Source organism: Monodon monoceros, unplaced genomic scaffold, assembly GCF_005190385.1.
Source record: "Monodon monoceros isolate NGI ecotype Baffin Bay Population unplaced genomic scaffold, NGI_Narwhal_1 Super_Scaffold_5, whole genome shotgun sequence".
Taxonomy (NCBI): Eukaryota; Metazoa; Chordata; class Mammalia; order Artiodactyla; family Monodontidae; genus Monodon; species Monodon monoceros.
Window position 1 is genome coordinate 102,956,134 of NW_021703782.1, and position 18,695 is coordinate 102,974,828.

The window sequence follows — 18,695 nt, forward strand, 5'->3', positions numbered from 1 at the left end:
TCGTCTCCTGGGGCAGTGAGCACCCAGCCAGGGCAGAGGCGCCGCTCTCCCACGTCTGGGCCTGGCCTCTGCCATTCACACACGGCCATACGTCACCTCACTGACCTCTCAGACAACACACAGGCTCAGAGAAAGAGGGTTCGTGCCGGGGGTCACAGAGCCACTTTCCAGGAGCACGTTCAAGGTGGCAGGGCCACTGTCCCACCAGCCTGACTTCTCAGAGACCTCTTGCAGTCCCCTGGGGGGGGAGCGTCATCAGGCAGGAGGAGCACAGAGGCAGGAGGGCATGGGCAGCGGGGAGAAGGGGGCCACTCACCAGCTCCTTCTGCAGCGTCTTCTTGAGTTCCAGCATCCTCTGCTGCATCTGCTTTATGGTCTGAGGCAAAGCCCCACCCCCACAAAAGGCCATTCATTAAACGCACGTTTTACCATCTTTGAAGTGCAAAGGACCACAGAGCAGACAGACAACCCCTTGGGTCCCCATACACCTGTTAGAAGCCCCTGCTTCGTCTCCTGAGGAGCTTGCACTGCCACACCTGCTGCCTCGGCCTCCTTCCCCCACGTGCTGAGGCTGTGCACAGCCCTGCTCTCCTGGCCCCGCCGCTGCCGCGGTGCCGTCCCACCCCTCCCGGCCTGGGGCCTTAGGACTGCTTCTGGTGCTCGCCTCCACAGGCAGCGTAGCTAGAAACGCCTCTGCACAGTATATTCTGCCCTTCAGAATGATATTTATGTGCTATCATCCCCAAGTAGGATACCTGGGCCAAAATTTATGATTCTTATCATCACCATTGATCTCCTGAAATACCATAATAATTTTTAACACTTATTTTGAACAGTATTAAAGATCGTGGTTTTTCGGCACAACCCAACAACAATGGGTTTTATGTCTTTATTTTCCTTATTTATTTTTAGTGAGCTTATTAGTATTATGGGCCTTAAATATAATTTATTACACATTCCATTAACCACCCGAAAGGCTGAACTCTGTTTTCCCAATGAAAAAATTTAATGTGTCATCGACATTACAGGGAAAAAATTTTAAATAAAAAATTTCTCCAAAATCTCACAACTATATCAAAATGAGTTTTTCCTGTGGACTTCTAGTCCACGTCACCATTCTTGCACTGAGTAGCTAGAATTTTGAATAGTAGTTTTCATTTATCAGAGTTTCCACAGCTTTATAGTTTTGCTAATTATAACTTTTAATGTGACAGTAACTCTAGGGGATGCCCCATATCTTCTTGTGTAGCTGAGTTACCTTTTTTTTGGCCACATTGCATGGCTTGTGGGATCTGAGTTCCCCGACCGGGGATTGAACCCGGGGCCATGTCAGTGCCAGCGCCAAGTCCTAACCACTGGACCACCAGGGAACTCCCTGAGCCTCCATTTTCAAACAAAGCTGTAATAAGCTTCGTCGTCTCAAGAGCAGTATGGCCAAGGCCCCCTGGGGATGAGACGGCTGGGAAAGCGCCTCCAGCTCCTGTCACACTGCCTGCAACACCCCACTGACAAAATGGTAATGTTTCGTTCCAGTCTGTATTCTCTGCTTGACTGTGAAGCTGGGCATTCCCCCAAAAGTACATTTGCTAGTTTATGTTACTTGATTTTCTAGGTTTTGACTCATTCATTAACTTATCCAATGAATACCGAGTCTCTACACCGGCCTAGAGGCTGCGGAAACAGCAGGAAAAAAAAAAAAAAGAAAAAATGTCTGCCCTCAAGAGAGAACAGTGTCAATAAGCAAATATACAGTGTATCAGAAGGTATTAAGAGGCCTGGAGAAAAAAAAGCAAGGTGAGGGGACCGGGAGTTCTGTTGGTGAGGGCTGGCAGGGTAGCAGGATGGCCTCACTGACAAAATGACACCATAAAGGAAGTGAGGGTAATTGGGGAAAGGATCTTCCAGACAGAAGGCTCAGCAAGTGCAAAGGCCCTGAGGCGGGAGGGTGCTTGATATTCACAGAAAGGCAAGGCCACTGTGGCTGAGAGGGAATGCTGGGGGAGAGCAGAGGGTACGGGGAGGGGGGCAGTAAGGAGCCAGACCACAAAGGGTTTGTGGGCCACTGCAAGGACTTTGGCTTTTATGGGGACAGAGAGTCATCAGAGGGCCGGAACAGACAAGTGACAGGGAAACCAATTAGAAGCCCAACACCATCCTCTAGGGAAGATAGGATGGTCACCTGGTCTCGGGTGGTAGCAGTGGCAGGGATGAGAAGCAGCTCATTGCGCGTACAGTTTGAAGGGAGAGCCAAATGGATTCCTTAATGATTTGGATGTTGCTTGTGAAAGAAACAAAGGGGACAAGGATGACTCCAAGGTTTTTGCCATTTACTGAGACAGGAAAGATGGCAGTAGATGCTAGAGAGCGTGGTCAGTCTGAAGTCTGCTTCTGGATGTTGTAAATTTCAGGGGCCTTTCAGACACTGACATAGAGAAATAGGGTAGATACAGGAGTCTACACTTCACAGGAGCCGTCTGGATTCAAGGTATGGATGTGGTGCCAGCAGCACACAGGATGGGGGAGATCGCCAAGGATGTGAGTGCAATTTGGAGAAGCTGTCCGAGGGCTGTACCCAGGGACACACAGTGTGCACTCTTCTATATTTTATATTTCATGATAAGAGATTAAGAGCCTGTGTGTGTGTGTGTGTGTGTGTGTGTGTGTGTGTGTGTGTGTGTGTGTGTGAGTGAAAGGGGGAGACAGGCGGGGGTGGGGGAGATAAAGAATGACCACCTTTCTCCTTTGTTGAAGAGTAATCACACAATTTGGGGGCGGAATTTCAGGCCAGAGCACTGACTAGCCAAACACATTTAACTTCACAGGACATTTTAAAAATGAGGCTCAAACGAGACCCTGCATTTACAGGTGCAGAGGCCAGGCAGGGTGGGTGGAATCATGACATTTATTAAGCCTCTATCAAATACCAGAAAGTTTACAGGAAGCTAACAAACAGTTTCATTTCATCCCCCAACCTCCCCCTCACAAAACCACTGAAAGGCAGGTATCACTGCTCTCATTTCACAGCTGTAGAAAAAAGTGCAGAGGTAAGGTGACTGGTCATAGGACCTAGCTGGCGATGGCAGAGGGGGCTGGGGACACTGAGACCTGCCACTGTTCCAGCTCTAATACTCCAGATACCATCTCAGGTGGGGGGTCTGGGAGGAGACTGAGCGAGTGTGAAAGGAAGAGGGCAGTGCAGGAGGTAAGCAGAAGAGGAGAACCAGGAAGAAGCCCTTGTGATGGAAGAGGTAACACCTCCCCCAAGAGGGGCCCAGGGGCATCAGCACAACTCTTGAAGAACGGACTGGATGGTTTTAGGCACAAGGACAGGGAAAGGGACATAAATAGCTGAGGTAAAGAGCGTCCTCACCTTATTTTTCTCTAGAAGTTGCTGCTCCAAGTCCTGTTTTTCCTTCTGTAGCTGCCCTAGATCCATGGCGGTCCCCATCTCACCATTTGGTATCCCCTCTGCAGCCGGAAGCTGGTACGTGGGGTCCTGCCCGGCCCTCGAGGTCACCTACAGGGTGGTGGCAGCACAGGACATGGTCAAGCTAAGCCACAGATCCCTAGGGAAGGGGGCCAGACTCATTCCAAAGGTGACAACTGATGTGCTCCACCAGGCAGCTAGCCAGGAACCAGACTTAAACTATGGCAACCCCGTCACAGAGCCTGCTGGGGGGACAATTAACTCTCCATGCAAGGAGCCTGCTGGGAAGGAAGGGCTTCAACACCTGAACACTGACAGGTGTCATCACGTCAGATGGGCTCCTCAACACGCACAACCCCTCGTGGCGAGGCGCCCCCCGTTGGAGAGGAAGCTGAGGCACAGGGAGGCGGCTCAGGCGGGACTCACATGAGGCTCGCTGACTGAGAGCACCACGCCCTGCTCCCGGCTCCGCAGCCTCAGCGGGCCCTCCCGCGCGTCGTCGGCAGCCTCCTCCGACTGCTCGGCCCTCAGGCCCCTCAGGGCCTCCAGCTCACTCTGCAGCTGGCGCATCTGCAGCAGGGCGGAGTCGTGACCTAGGCCGGGCAGAGGGGAGGTGAGCGCGGTGACTGGGCCACCTCCAGGCAGGGGTCCGGGCAAGAACAGGTGAAAAGGCTCAGCCTTGGCAGACTCCTCACCTTTCTTCAGCTGGAGAATCTCTTGCTCTTTCTGGAGAATCACTTCAGTTTTTTCCTGCAGACTCTGCTCCTTCTCACCTCCTATGGCGATCAGGTTAGCAGCCTCGGAGAGAAAAACCAAGAGAGAAGGTTGGTAGCAATAATCCCATCTTCCCTAAAGGAGTCTCCACTTTTCCACTACCAGGGTCCTCCACGAATCCCTTCCCTCCCTGAAGGCCACAGCCTAGAACATTCCCCAAGCTAACCTCTGCTCCTATAAACATGCACAAATCAGTTCTCCTCGGCAGGGGCCCTGCACAGGGGCAATCACCCTCACTGCCCCTCTGGCCTGTAGTGGGCCTACCAGAGACATGGCCTTTCTGCCCAGCCTTCCGAAAGCTGTCAAAACCGTAACTTCCACGTCCTGAGGGCCTGTGACGTGCCCAGCATTTGATACAAATGACCTCATTATCATATTCTTGAAGGTATGATTATCATAGGGTCTTTTCAGAGGCAACTCAGACAGATCTGTTAAGGACCGAACAAAGACCTAGAGCCAGTTACCTAGATCTGGGGCCTGACTCTTGAGTCTGTCCTCAAAGGAAGGCTTTTCCCACCCTTGCTGCTGAGAGCTCAACTGTATGTGGTCTCTGGGGCCTGCGGCCGGTGGTGGCCCACCTCACAGAATTAGAGCCCAGTAGTACCTGGTTCTGGACTTTTCCCCAGGTGATGTTTATCACATTAACTATCGAAATTTTAAAAGGCCATCCTACGGGGTGAGGGTTTCTTTCTAACATCTTTCTCCCATCTTCCTAGAGACATCAGGGGAATCAAGCAGCTGACGACACTCCTGAGACCTGTGTCCACCCCCTGCCCTGGACAGACCAGGAGGTAGGTTGGTCCTGCCTGGGACTGAGATGGAGGCATCACAGGGGGCCTACCTGTTGCTGGAACTCTTCCCTTTGCTTCCGCACCTCCTCCAGGGCTTGAGCCATTGCCACACTCACAATTTCTCTTTGGCTCCATTCTTCCTACAATCCGGAAAATGGGTAGGAGATTGAGTCCAGAACCTCAGTTCACCTTTTTTTAGCTGCACACTTCACGTGACGCCCACAGAGGGAGGGCCGTCTTGCAGGGCCAGACGAAAGTGTTTCCTGCTTCCCAAGGTTCCCAGGCTACTCTTTCGCTGCACTGCCTTCTGTTTGCCTCTGAGAATTGTTCCTGTGGACAACCCACCAACCTCTGGGAACAGGCACACCGTGGAAGGTCAGTCGTCCCATGAACACACCAGCTAGTACTCAGGCCAAAGGCTAGGGGACCTAGACTCAAAAGAGGTGGTCTAATGAAATCAACACAGAACAAGAAGACCCAGGCTGACGTGAACGGAGTAGCAGACTGGAGCAATCTGGTTACAGAAATGATGATAAGCAATTACTGAATTTTAATACAGGGAATGTCACAAATTCATCAAAATCATCCATATTACAGGAGAGAAAACCGAGGCTCTGAGAGGTTAAATAATTGCCTGAGGTCCTAGAGCTAGTAAGTGGCATGGCCACGTTTTAAGCCAGAGTCTGAGCTGAGCCAAGCCTTTGGCTGCTACACTCTACCACCAGTCTTTTCTACCACAAGCAGGGCTGCCCCGCTGCGTCCCCCGGCCAGAGCACAGGGACTCCCTCCTGACAATCACATCAGTCCTCTTCCCTGAGGCTGACGCCGGGCTCGCTGATCAACCCCCAGATGAATAATATGACTTCTCAGGTGCCTGCACACTGGTCAGGGATGTCTGCTGTTTATGTCTACCCAGAATCACCCCTTTTGGTGGGGGGGTAAGAGCCTCATCACTGCTATTCCCCACTCCCACCCCAAAATTCTACATGGTTCTGGTAGGGTTACCAATAATGATGTCCCCATTTTGTGGCTACAAGAATAAGCATGTGGGCTTCCTTGGTGGCGCAGTGGTTGAGAGTCCGCCTGCCGATGCAGGGGACACGGGTTCGTGCCCTGGTCCAGGAAGATCCCACATGCCATGGAGCGGCTGGGCCCATGAGCCATAGCCACTGAGCTTGCGCGTCCAGAGCCTGTGCTCCGCAACGGGAGAGGCCACAACAGTGAGAGGCCCGCATACCGGACAAAAACAAAACAAACAAACAAAAAAAACAAGAATAAGCATGTGATTCGGGCCTGGCCAATCACAGTAAATCATCCCCTTGGCCAACGTGATTTGTCCAAAGGATGGCTCTGTCACCCAAGATGAACCAATCAAATCCCTTTTTATATCAGAATCTTTTTTTATATGGTGAAGCTGAGAGGGAGATGCCCTCTTTTCCCTGGGGTTGCTAAGTTGGAATGATACCAGCTTGGAGCTGCTGAGGTGATGTCCTCCCAACCTCTAGGACACAGTCTACATCATCGAGAAAAGCAAGGATGAGTTGGGTGGCTGACAGGGCAAGAGACAGCAAGACACAAGCAGAGAAGAGATCTGAGGCCCCAGGTTCCAGTTGGACAAGTCTTTCTGGTTCAGTGAACTATTCAACTCCTCCTACGATATCTCCTTTTCCACTTACACCAGTCCAGGTGGGTTAATGGATGGAGACGTCAGCCTCATGGCCAGTGCCATTCTGGTTCCTGCTGGGGAGCTGTCAGAATTGACATTCCGTGAGTCCACCTCTAGCAGACAAGGAAAATTGGTGCAAGAACTCAAGAGGCTGACAGTGAGACCTCGAACTAGCCCAGACAATCCCCTTCATCGGGAGAAGCTCTGTTGGTACAGGAGAAGGAGCAAGAGATCTCAGGCTGAGTGGAGCTATGAAACCCTGGCCCTGCAAGCCCAGGTGGGCCAGGTGACAGGAATGTCATGCCTCCACAGGAGCCTTTTCTGGGGAAGTTTAGAAGAGACGCTATGACTGCTGATAATGTCTTAAGAGGACAGCAGGCAGGCTGTGAGCGAGAAGGCAGGAAGCATGCCAGGAACTGTACTTGGTACTTTTCATCCATGGTCATGCTTGATCCCCCGGGTAAACCTCTTGAGGTCAAGGGTTATCATCTTCAGTTTGAAAAAAGGACACTGGATTCCCTCAAGCATCAGCTAGTGAGGGGCCAGGGTGACACCCAGAACTGAGTATACGTGGTTGTAGAGTCTCAGCTACTGCCACAGAGCCACACACGATCCAGGATTTGAGACTGATCGGCATAGCTCAGGTTCACTGCAGAAGCCAGCAGGCTACCCATGAGCACAGCCCTCTGCACCTGGGAATGATTTCCCCAGAGGGCTGTTTTGAAAAACATGGATCCAAACAAACAAACAAAAAGTGTGCATCTAAAAATAGCGCTTCAAAATACCAGAAGACTGACAGAACTAAAGAGAGAAAGAGACAAATCCATGATTACAGCTGAAGACCTAGCACCCCTCTCAGTAAGCGATGGAATATACCAAAAAAGAAAAAAAACAAAAAACAGAAGACCCACAGAAGATTTGAACAATACTATTAATGAACTTCATCTAATTAGCATTTATAGAACGCTCTCCCTACTAGCAGAATATATATTCTTTTCAAGTGCACTGAAATATTTACCAAGATACACTATAGGTTGGGTCATAAAACAAGTCTAAATAAATATCAAAGAACTGAAATCATTTAGAATATTATCTGACTATAATGGTATTAAACTAGAAATCCAAGATATCGAGAAAACTCACTCAAACATTTGAAAATTAACCACACTTCTAAATAGCCTGTGTGTGCTGGTTTCTAAGTTATTGCCTCAGCCCAGACCCACCCTTTCATATTCTGCTTTGTGATGCTGTGCCTGGGAATCTGAAAACTCTATTTCTCCAGGTCGGGCTCCATATTCATATACATACTCATCTCTGCCAAAAGGGGGAGCTCCAGGGAGACTGGAAGGCAGGAGGAGGGAGAAAGACTTGCTCCTTTCCGTCAGCTTCCAGTTTCTGTGAGCAATGCTGCTTGGCCCTGGCAGCTGCAATTTCTTCCCAAAGCAGCAGCTGCATCCACTCTGCAGTCTTCCCCACACTTGCGGCTGAATTCTTTTACTGCCCTATCCCCCAACAAACACACCAGCACCAACTGTACAGAGCCCCCTCCTCACAGGTCTGAGTTTCAAATCTGTGGGGCTCCTCTTCTTAATTCCTAAATAATTCCAACATCTTCACTTTGTTCCCTGAGTCCTAGGGTTGGAAGCTGTGTCCTGCAGTTGCTACTATCTTTTAACTGTTTCAGTGCTGGATTAAAAACTTTACATTAGAACACAAATTCTCAAATAACTGGGGTAGTTCCTCTCTCCTGACTGGACCGTGAATCACATGCTGTGGGGCAGATTTTCTGTTTCTTCTTGTGCACATACTTGCAATAATCACTGCCCTCTATTCTTCCCTCTACATCTTCCGTACTTCCATCTAGAATTTTCCTTCATCTGAAAGATGCTCTTTAGTACTTACTTTAGTGCAAGTCTGTTGGTGCCTAATTCTTCGTGTTTTCTTGGCTTTCTTTAGTGCTCCTACAGCGCTGTGGCTGCATTGTAAAATTTATCCTGTTTGGATTTGTAAGGATTCTTATACCTGTACCTGTGACTTGAGAGCTTTCATCACTTTGAAAAATTCTCAGCCAATTATCTCTTTAATGATTGCTTCTGTCTCATCTTTTTCATTTCCTCTGGGCTTCTACTGACACATGATAAAACATCTCACAGTACCCTGTATGTCTTTTATCTTCTCTTTTCTGCATTTTATTCTGACCTTTCTTCCATTTCACTACTTCCCTCTTTAGTTCTAATCTGCTGTTAAGCTCATTCATTGTTTTTTTTTTTTTGTTTGTTTGTTTTTGCGGTAGCGGGCCTCTCACTGTTGTGGCCTCTCCCGTTGCGGAGCACAGGCTCCGGACGCGCAGGCTCAGCGGCCATGGCTCACAGGCCCAGCCGCTCTGCGGCATGTGGGATCCTTCCAGACCGGGGCACGAACCCATGTCCCCTGCATCGGCAGGCGGACTCTCAACCACTTTGCCACCAGGGAAGCCTTCATTCATTGTTTTTTAAACAACTTTACTGAAGTATAATTGGCAAATAATAAGCCGCACATATTTAAAGTATGCAACTGATGAATTATGCTGAAACCATCACCAAAATAAAAATAGTGAAAATATCCATTACCCCAAAAAAGTTTCCTCATGACCTTTTGTAATCTGCATTTTTACTTTCAGCTACTGCATTTTTCAGTTTTGGAATTCTAATTTGATTCCTTTTCTTTTTTAAAAAATTTTATTTATTTTTGGCTGCATTGGGTCTTCACTGCTGCATACAGGCTTTTTCTAGTTGTGGCGAGCGGGGGCTGTTTTTTGTTGCAGTGTGCGGGCTTCTCATTGTGGTGGCTTCTCTTGTTGCAGAGCATGGGCTCTAGGCGTGCAGGATTCAGCAGCTGTGGCATGTGGGCTCAGCAGTTGTGGCATATGGGCTTCAGTAGTTGTGGCTTGTGGGCTCTAGAGCGCAGGCTCAGTAGTTGTGGTGCACGGGCTTAGTTGCTCCTCGGCATGTGGGATCTTCCCGGATCAGGGATTGAACCCGTGTCCCCTGCCTTGGCAGGTGGATTCTTAACCACTGTGCCACCAGGGAAACCCTAATTAGATTCCTTTTCAAAACTACTGTCTTCTATTATAATTTCCAAATCTCTGCTGAAATGTTCAATTTTGTCTTTTATATCCTTAAACGGAGTACGCACAGTAATATCTGAGCTTCCTAAAAGGTCTTCCTGCTTCTGTACTTGCCTCCTTTACAGAACATTTTCCACATACAGCCAGAGTAATCCTTTTACTACAAAACTTCTCACGTCACTCCTCTGCTTAAAACCTCCAACTGCTTCCCCAATGACCTTCTATCATCCACCGCTCTCCCCCAGCCCACAGAGTGGCAGCTACAGTGGCCTTTGTGCTGTTCTCTGAACAAACCAAGCTTTTTTCTGCATAAGCGTGTTTCTCTTTGCTATTTCTTCTGTCTGGAATATTCCTTCCCCAAAAAATCGCATTGCTGTCCCCTTCTCGTTATTCAGACCTTTTGCTCAAATCTCACTGACACCCTCCCTCGCCTCCATATATATCTTTTTTCTTAATTTTTAAATTTATTTTTTTATACAGCAGGTTCTTATTAGTCATCAATTTTATACACATCAGTGTATACATGTCAATCCCAATCGCCCAATTCATGACAGCACCCCGCCCCCCATGGCTTTCCTCCCTTGGTGTCCATACGCTTGTTCTCTACATCTGTGTCTCAATTTCTGCCCTGCAAACTGGTTCATCTGTACCATTTTTCTAGGTTCCACATATATGTGTTAACATACGATATTTGTTTTTCTCTTTCTGACTTACTTCACTCTGTATCACAGTCTCTAGATCCATCCACGTCTCAACAAATGACCCAGTTTCGTTCCTTTTTTATGGCTGAGTAATATTCCATTGTATATATGTACCACAGCTTCTTTATCCATTCGTCGGTCAATGGGCATTTAGGTTGCTTCCATGACCTGGCTATTGTAAATAGTGCTGCAATGAACATTGGGGTGCATGTGTCTTTTTGAATTGTGGTTTTCTCTAGGTATATGCCCAATAGTGGGACTGCTGGATCATATGGTAATTCTATTTTTAGTTTTTTAAGGAATGTCCATACTGGTCTCCATAGTGGCTGTATCAATTTACATTCCCACCAACAGTGCAAGAGGGTTCCCTTTTCTCCACACCCTCTCCAGTATTTGTTGTTTGTAGATTTTCTGATGATGCCCATTCTAACTGGTGTGAGGTGATACCTCATTGTAGTTTTGATTTGCATTTCTCTAATAATTAGTGATGTTGAGCAGCTTTTCATGTGCTTCTTGGCCAGCTGTATGTCTTCTTCGGAGAAATGTCTATTTAGGTGTTCTGCCCACTTTTGGATTGGGTTGTTTTTTTAAAATTGAGCTGCATGAGCTGTTTATATATCTTGGAGATTAATGCTTTGTCCGTTGATTTGTTTGAAAATATTTTCTCCCATTCTGAGGGTTGTCTTTTCATCTTATGGTTTCCTTTGCTGTGCAAAAACTTTTAAGTTTCATTAGGTCCGATTTGTTTATTTTTGTTTTTATTTCTGTTACTCTAGGAGGTGGATCAAAAAAGATCTTGCTGTGATTTATGTCAAAGAGTGTTCTTCCTATGTTTTCCTGTAAGAGTTTTATAGTGTCCGGTTTTACATTTAGGTCTCTAATCCATTTTGAGTTTATTTTTGTGTATGGTGTTAGGGAGTGTTCTAATTTCATTCTTTTACATGTAGCTGTCCAGTTTTCCCAGCACCACTTATTGAAGAGACTGTCTTTTCTCCATTGTATATCTTTGCCTCCTTTGTCATAGATTAGTTGACCATAGGTGGATGGGTTTACCTCTGGGCTTTCTATCTTGTTCATTGACCTATGTTTCTGTTTTTGTGCCAGTACCATATTGTCTTGATTACTGTAGCTTTGTAGTATAGTCTGAAGTCAGGGAGTCTGATTCCTCCAGCTCCGTTTTTTTCCCTCAAGACTGCTTTGGCTATTCAGGGTCTTTTGGGTCTCCATACAAATTTTAAGATTTTTTTTGTTCTAGTTCCGTAAAAAATGCCATTGGTAATTTTATAGGGATTGCATTGAATCTGTAGATTGCTTTGGGTAGTATAGTCATTTTTACAATGTTGATTGTTCCAATCCAAGAACATGGTATATCTCTCAATCTGTTGGTATCATCTTTAATTTTTTTCATCAGTGTCCTATAGTTTTCTGCATACAGGTCTTTTGTCTCCCTAGGAAGGTTTATTCCTAGGTATTTTATTCTTTTTGTTGCAATGGTAAATGGGAGTGTTTCCTTAATTTCTCTTTCAGATTTTTCATCATTAGTGTATAGGAATGCAAGAGATTTCTGTGCATTAATTTTGTATCCTGCTACTTTACTAAATTCATTGATTAGCTCTAGTAGTTTTCTGGTGTCAACTTTAGGATTCTACATGTACAGTATCATGTCATTTGCAAACAGTGACAGTTTTACTTCTTCTTTTCCAATTTGTATTCCTTTTATTTCTTTTTCTCCTATGATTGCCGTGGCTAGGACTTCCAAAACTATGTTGAATAATAGCGGTGAGAGTGGACATCCTTGTCTTGTTCCTGATCTTAGAGGAAATGCTTTCAGTTTTTCACCATTGAGAATGATGTTTGCTGTGGGTTTGTCATATATGGCCTTTATTATGTTGAGATAGGTTCCCTCTATGCTCACTTTCTGGAGAGTTTTTATCATAGATGGGTGTTGAATTTTGTCAAAAGCTTTTTCTGCATCTATTTAGATGATCATATGGTTTTTCATTCTTCAATTTGTTAATATGGTGTATCACACTGATTGATTTGCGTATATTGAAGAATCCTTGCATCCCTGGGATAAATCCCACTTGATCATGGTGTATGATCCTTTTAACGTGTTGTTGGCTTCTGTTTGCTATTATTTTGTTGAGGATTTTTGCATCTATGTTCATCAGTGATATTGGTCTGTAATTTTCTTATTTTGTAGTATCTTTGTCTGGTTTTGGTATCAGGGTGATGGTGGCCTCATAGAATGAGTTTGGGAGTGCTCCTTCCTCTGCAATTTTTTGGAAGAGTTTGAGAAGGATGGGTGTAAGCTCTTCTCTAAATGTTTGATACAATTCACCTGTGAAGCCATTTGGTCCTGGACTTTTGTTTGTTGGAAGATTTTTAATCACAGTTACAATTTCATTACTTGTGATTGGTCTGTTCATATTTTCTGCTTCTTCCTGGTTCAGTCTTGGAAGGTTATACCTTTCTAAGAATTTGTCCATTTCTTCCAGGTTGTCCATTTCATTGGCAGAGAGTTGCTGGTAGTAGTCTCTTAGGATACTTTGTATTTCTGCGGTGTCTGTTGTAATGTCTCCTTTTTCATTTCTAATTTTATTGATTTGAGTCCTCTCCCTCTTTCTCTTGATGAGTCTTCCTAGTGGTTTATCAATTTTGTTTTATCTTCTCAAAGAACCAGCTTTTAGTTTTATTGATCTTTGCTATTGTTTTCTCTGTTTCTATTTAATTTATTTCTGCTCTGATCTTGATTTCTTTCCTTCTGCTAACTTTGGGTTTTGTTCGTTCTTCTTTCTCTAGTTCCTTTAGGTGTAAGATTAGATTGTTTATTTCAGATTTTTCTTGTTTCTTGAGGTAGCCTTGTATAGCTATAAACTTCCCTCTTAGAACTGCTTTTGCTGCATCCCATAGGTTTTGGATTGTCGTGTTTTCATGGTCATTTATCTCTAGGTATTTTTTGATTTCCTCTTTGATTTATTCAGTGATCTCTTGGTTATTTAGTAACATATTGTTTAGCCTCCATGTGTTTGTGTTTTTTACGTTTTTTCCCCTGTAATTCATTTCTAACCTCATAGCGTTGTGGTCAAAAAAGATGCTTGATATGATTTCAATTTTCTTAAATTTACTGAGGCTTGATTTGTGACCCAAGATGTTATCTATCCTGGAGAATGTTCCATGCGCACTTGAGAAGAAAGTGTAATCTGCTGTTTTAGGATGGAATGTCCTATAAATATCAATTATATCTATCTGGTCTACTGTGTCATTTAAAGCTTCTGTTTCCTTATTTATTTTCATTTTGGATGATCTGTCCATTGGTGTAAGCGAGGTGTTAAAGTCCCCCACTATTATTGTGTTACTGTCGATTTCCTTTTATAGCTGTTAGCAGTTGCCTTATGTATTGAGGTGCTCCTATGTTGGGTGCATATATATTTATAATTGTTATATCTTCTTCTTGGATTGATCCCTTGAGCATTATGTAGTGTCCTTCCTTGTCTCTTGTAACATTCTTTATTTTAAAGTCTATTTTATCTGATGAGTATTGCTACTCCAGCTTTCTTCTGATTTCCATTTGCATGCAATATCTTTTTCCATCCCCTCACTTTCAGTCTGTATGTGTCCCTAGGTCTCAAGTGGGGGTCTCTTGTAGACAGAATATAGATGGGTCTTGCTTTTGTATCCATTCAGCAAGCCTGTGTCTTGTGGTTGGAGCATTTAATCCATTCATGTTTCAGGTAATTATTGATATGTATGTTCCTATGACCATTTTCTTAATTGTTTTGGGTTTGTTTTTGTAGGTCCTACTCTTCTCTTGTGTTTCAACTTAGAGAAGTTCCTTTAGCATTTGCTGTAGAGCTAGTTTGGTGGTGCTGAATTCTCTGAGCTTTTGCTTGTCTGTAAAGCTTCTGATTTCTCCACTGAATCTGAATGAGATCCTTGCCAGGTAATCTTCGTTGTAGGTTCTTCCCTTTCATTACTTTAAGTATATCATGCCACTCCCTTCTGGCTTGTAGAGTTTCTGCTGAGAAATCAGCTGTTAACCTTATGGGAGTTCCCTTGTAGGTTGTCATTTTTCACTTGCTGCTTTCAATAATTTTTGTCTTTAATTTTTGCCAATTTGATTACTATGTGTCTCAGCGTGTTTCTCCTTCGGTTTATCCTGTATGGGACTCGCTGCACTTCCTGGACTTGGGTGGCTATTTCCTTTCCCATGTTAGGGACGTTTTTGACTATAATCTCTTCAAACATTTTCTCGGGTCCTTCCTCTCTCTCTTCTCCTTCTGGGACCCCTATAATGTGAATGTGTTTGCGTTTAATGTTGTCCCAGAGGTCTCTTAGGCTGTCTTCATTTCTTTTCATCCTTGGTTCTTTATTCTGTTCCACAGCAGTGAATTCCACCATTCTGTCTTCCAGGTCACTTATCCATTCTTCTGCCTCAGTTATTCTGCTATTGATTCCTTCTAGTGTAGTTTTCATTTCAGTTATTGTATTTCTCATCTCTGTTTGTTTGTTCTTCAATTCTTCTAGGTCTTTGTTAAACATTTCTTGCATCTTCTCGATCTTTGCCTTCATTCCTTTTCTGAGGTCCTGCATCACCTTCACTATCATTATTCTGAATTCTTTTTCTGGAAGGTTGCCTATCTCCACTTCATTTAGTTGTTTTTCTGGGGTTTTATCTTGTTCCTTCATCTGGTACATAGCCCTCTGCCTTTTCATCTTGTGTATCGTTCTGTCAATGTGGTTTTTGTTCCACAGGCTGCAGGATTTAGTTCTTCTTGCGTCTGCTGTCTGCCCTCTGGTGGATGAGGCTATCTAAGTGGCTTGTGCAGGTTTCCTGATGGGAGGGACTGGTGGTGGGTAGAGCTGACTGTTGCTCTGGTGGGCAGAGCTCAGTAAAACTTTAATCCGCTTGACTGCTGATGGATGGGGCTGGGTTCCCTCCCTGCTGGTTGTTTGGCCTGAGGCAACCCAACACTGGAGCCTACTTGGGCTCTTTGGTGGGGCTAATGGCGGACTCTGTGAGGGCTCAAGCCACAGAGCACTTCCCAGAACTTCTGCTGTGTCCTTGTCCCCACGGTGAGCCACAGCCACCCCCCGCCTCTGCAGGAGACCCTCCAACACTAGCAGGTAGGTCTGGTTCAGTCTCCCCGGGGTCACTGCTCCTTCCCCTGGGTCCTGACGTGCACACTACTTTGTGTGTGCCCTCCAAGAGTGGAGTCTCTGTTTCCCCCAGTCCTGTCGAAGTCCTGCAGTCAAATCCCACTAGGCTTCAAAGTCTGATTCTCTAGGAATTCCTCCTCTCGTTGCCAGACCCCCAGGTTGGGCAGCCTGACGTGGGGCTCAGAACCTTCACTCCAGTGGGTGGACATCTGTGGTATAAGTGTTCTCCAGTCTGTGAGTCACCCACCCAGCAGTTATGGGATTAGATTTTGCTGTGATTGCGCCCGTCCTACCGTCTCATTGTGGATTCTCCTTCGTCTTTGGATGTGGGGTATCTTTTTTGTGAGTTCCAGTGTCTTCCTGTCGATGATTGTCCAGCAGCTACTTGTGATTCTGGTGTTCTCACAAGAGGGAGTGAGAGCATGTCCTTCTACTCTGCCATCCTGGTTCCCGTATTCACCTCCATATTTAAAAGAGCCCATTCCTCCCTCTTCTCTGTCCTTTACTCTGCTTTATTGTCTTCATAGCATTTATAACTATTTATCAAGTGTTTACTGTCTTGATGAATGGATAAAGAAGATGTGGTACATATACAATGGAATATTACTCGGCCATAAAAAGGAACGAAATTGGATCATTTGTAGAGACGTGGATGGATCTAGAGACTGTGATACAGAGTGAGGTAAGTCAGAAAGAGAAAAAAATTATCGTATGTTAACACATATATGTGGAACCTAGAAAAATGGTACAGATGAACCAGTTTGCAGGGCAGAAATAGAGACACAGATGTAGAGAACAAACGTATGGACACCAAGTGGGGAAAGTGGTGGGGTGGTGGTGGTATTGTGACGAATTGGGAGATTGGGATTGACATGTATACACTGATGTGTATAAAACTGATGACTAATAAGAACCTGCTGTATAAAAAATAAATAAAATTAAATTAAAAAAAAAAAGTGTTTACTGTCTCTAGTTACAAGCTCCGCATGTTAGAGGAGGGGGAAAGATTTTGTCTGTTTTGCTCATTGCCACATCCCAGCACCTACAATGGGGCCCACAAGTACTCAGATGTTTGTTGAAGGGAATGCATGAAGAAATATTTGACTCTAAAGTCCATGCTTTCCATAACATGGCACTACTGCACTAGCACCTACATAGCTTAGCAGAGACTACTGGTAAAAGTTGACTCAGTGCAGGCCTCAGCTATGGATGTTCTCTGAGAAGATCTCTGCCAAAGGATCCACAAGATCTTTGTGTCATGACCACAGCTGGGCAAGTCCTGCAAAGATCTATCATCTAAGGGCTGCTATGAAAGGGGAAAGGGGAGCCTGGAGGCCTACAAGAAAGTGGCAGACTCCTTCCCCTGAATCCAGTTATGTCCCGGCAATGAAGGTGGCAGCATCTGATCAAAGCACCAAGTTCTCAGAAGGGAACGGGAAACAATCCAGCAGGTTGTTTTTTCTTCATTTCTGTACCTGCTCCCTGTTACAAACAAACAAATAAGGCCCTCGTGATGTTTTAAGGCCTTGCTTTACTGGCCTCACTGGAAATCAGTGACAGTGGTGCTTTGACAGCATTACTGTCAGGCAGCTGTTGACGAGGACAGAGAGGAAGGGCTGGGTCTCTGTGGTGGAGTGAAAAGTCAGAGCAGCACCACCTCTAACTATGGAACCTGGACAAATTACTTACACTCAGAACCTCGACGACATTAACTACAAAATAAGCACAACTCTCCCTATGTCCTTCATCACTGAGAGGACTTAATGAGGTGACAATTTGTTGCAAACGCCTAGCAGAACTCTGAACAAATGCTAGTTCCATTCCTTCTCTACTCTACGTATAGAACGTTCACCTGGCCACTCCAAATACACACATGAAAGACATGATACTTTTGTGAAACTGATTCAATTAGATAAATACCTTCAGCTTCTTTAGTTCAAGTTGGTGATGTTGTAGAGAATGTTCACATTCATTCTTACTTTCTTTAAGGCCTGCATTTTCTTGCTCCAGCTCTCTCTGCAAATTGAGAAAAGTATGTATAAAAGAAAAGGTCTTTACCATATTTCCCCTGAGCACAGGCCTATCTCTTTGACATGGAACCTTTAAAAATGCCCCCCTTCCTTTTGTTGCCACTGCAGGGGTGGGAGATGAGAATGGGGATTGGGGTGAGGAAGGGAGAGTCACCCTCCTCACAAGAAGAACTAAGGCACTTGATTCTGAAGCCTATGGAACAAGGAGGGGGACCAGGGAAGGGAGAAGCCATTAAGGATGAACAGTATACATTTTAGAAAGGCAGTGGGAAGCCGCTGATGGGACTGGTCAGGAAGCACCAGGAAGTCCATGTGCAGCCCAAGGAAAAAGAAAACCCATTTGTTCAGGGTTTTTATAAAAAGCAGCCTTTTAACATCCAGTCTCATGAGCAGGTGTTTTGGTGAAAGATAAAAACTGCTCCAAAAAGTGGTTCCCTACTTCAGAGGAGGGCTGGTCTTCTTCCCATCAAACAACTTGGCAGCCGAGCCACACGTGAACGTGGTGCTCCCGTGCCTGGCCCCTCTCCTTTCCTCACTCACCACCTTCCGCTCCGCGGCCGCATGGTCGGCTGCCCGAGCTTTCTCCAGGGCAGAGAGCTGGGCCTCCAGTGTGTGGATCTGCTCTGTGCACTGCTGCTCCAGAGCGAGGACCTGCTGCTGTGCACAGCTGCTCTCCTTGTTTGCAGAGGCCTGAGGGGGTAGCAGAGGACAGTTATTCATGGTGACAATGGGGGCTTTATTCTGTCCCTCAGTGACCCAAAGATGAGTGTCCAATAGAAACAACTCTCCTTCCTGACCTCCAGCCTGGCTGCCGCTGAGGTCCCCTGGCCTGCCTAGGAGCTGGAATCTGGGATTGGTCTTGGTGCTGGGGGGACAGCTCTGGGCACCAGCCAGTCCTAAGACACAGCCCTCCTTCACTCTACTCATTGCTGCCCTCTATGGATGAGGCTTTTCCCTGGGGAGGCACATAACACAGTGATGAAGAACAAGGGCTTTGACCTAGGAAGGATGTGGGTTCAGCCATTTACTAGCTGGGAGAC

General features: G+C 45.7%; 1 protein-coding gene and 1 non-coding gene across 2 annotated transcripts in view; both read right to left on the reverse strand.

Moving 5' to 3' along the window:
- The window catches only part of GOLGA1 (golgin A1), a 52,464-nt gene that overhangs the window by 3,890 nt on the left and 29,879 nt on the right, over window positions 1-18,695 (reverse strand). Inside the window, exons 14-20 of the mRNA XM_029202980.1 lie at window positions 18,196-18,345; window positions 17,546-17,641; window positions 5,043-5,132; window positions 4,123-4,225; window positions 3,854-4,020; window positions 3,371-3,517; window positions 317-376 (exon numbers count right to left, since the gene is read on the reverse strand). Of these exons, the coding sequence (XP_029058813.1) occupies window positions 317-376; window positions 3,371-3,517; window positions 3,854-4,020; window positions 4,123-4,225; window positions 5,043-5,132; window positions 17,546-17,641; window positions 18,196-18,345 (813 nt within the window). The remainder of the gene's footprint in view (window positions 1-316; window positions 377-3,370; window positions 3,518-3,853; window positions 4,021-4,122; window positions 4,226-5,042; window positions 5,133-17,545; window positions 17,642-18,195; window positions 18,346-18,695) is intronic.
- Window positions 1,298-1,370, reverse strand: TRNAA-GGC. The gene has a single exon. It is a non-coding gene; the product is annotated as a tRNA-Ala (tRNA).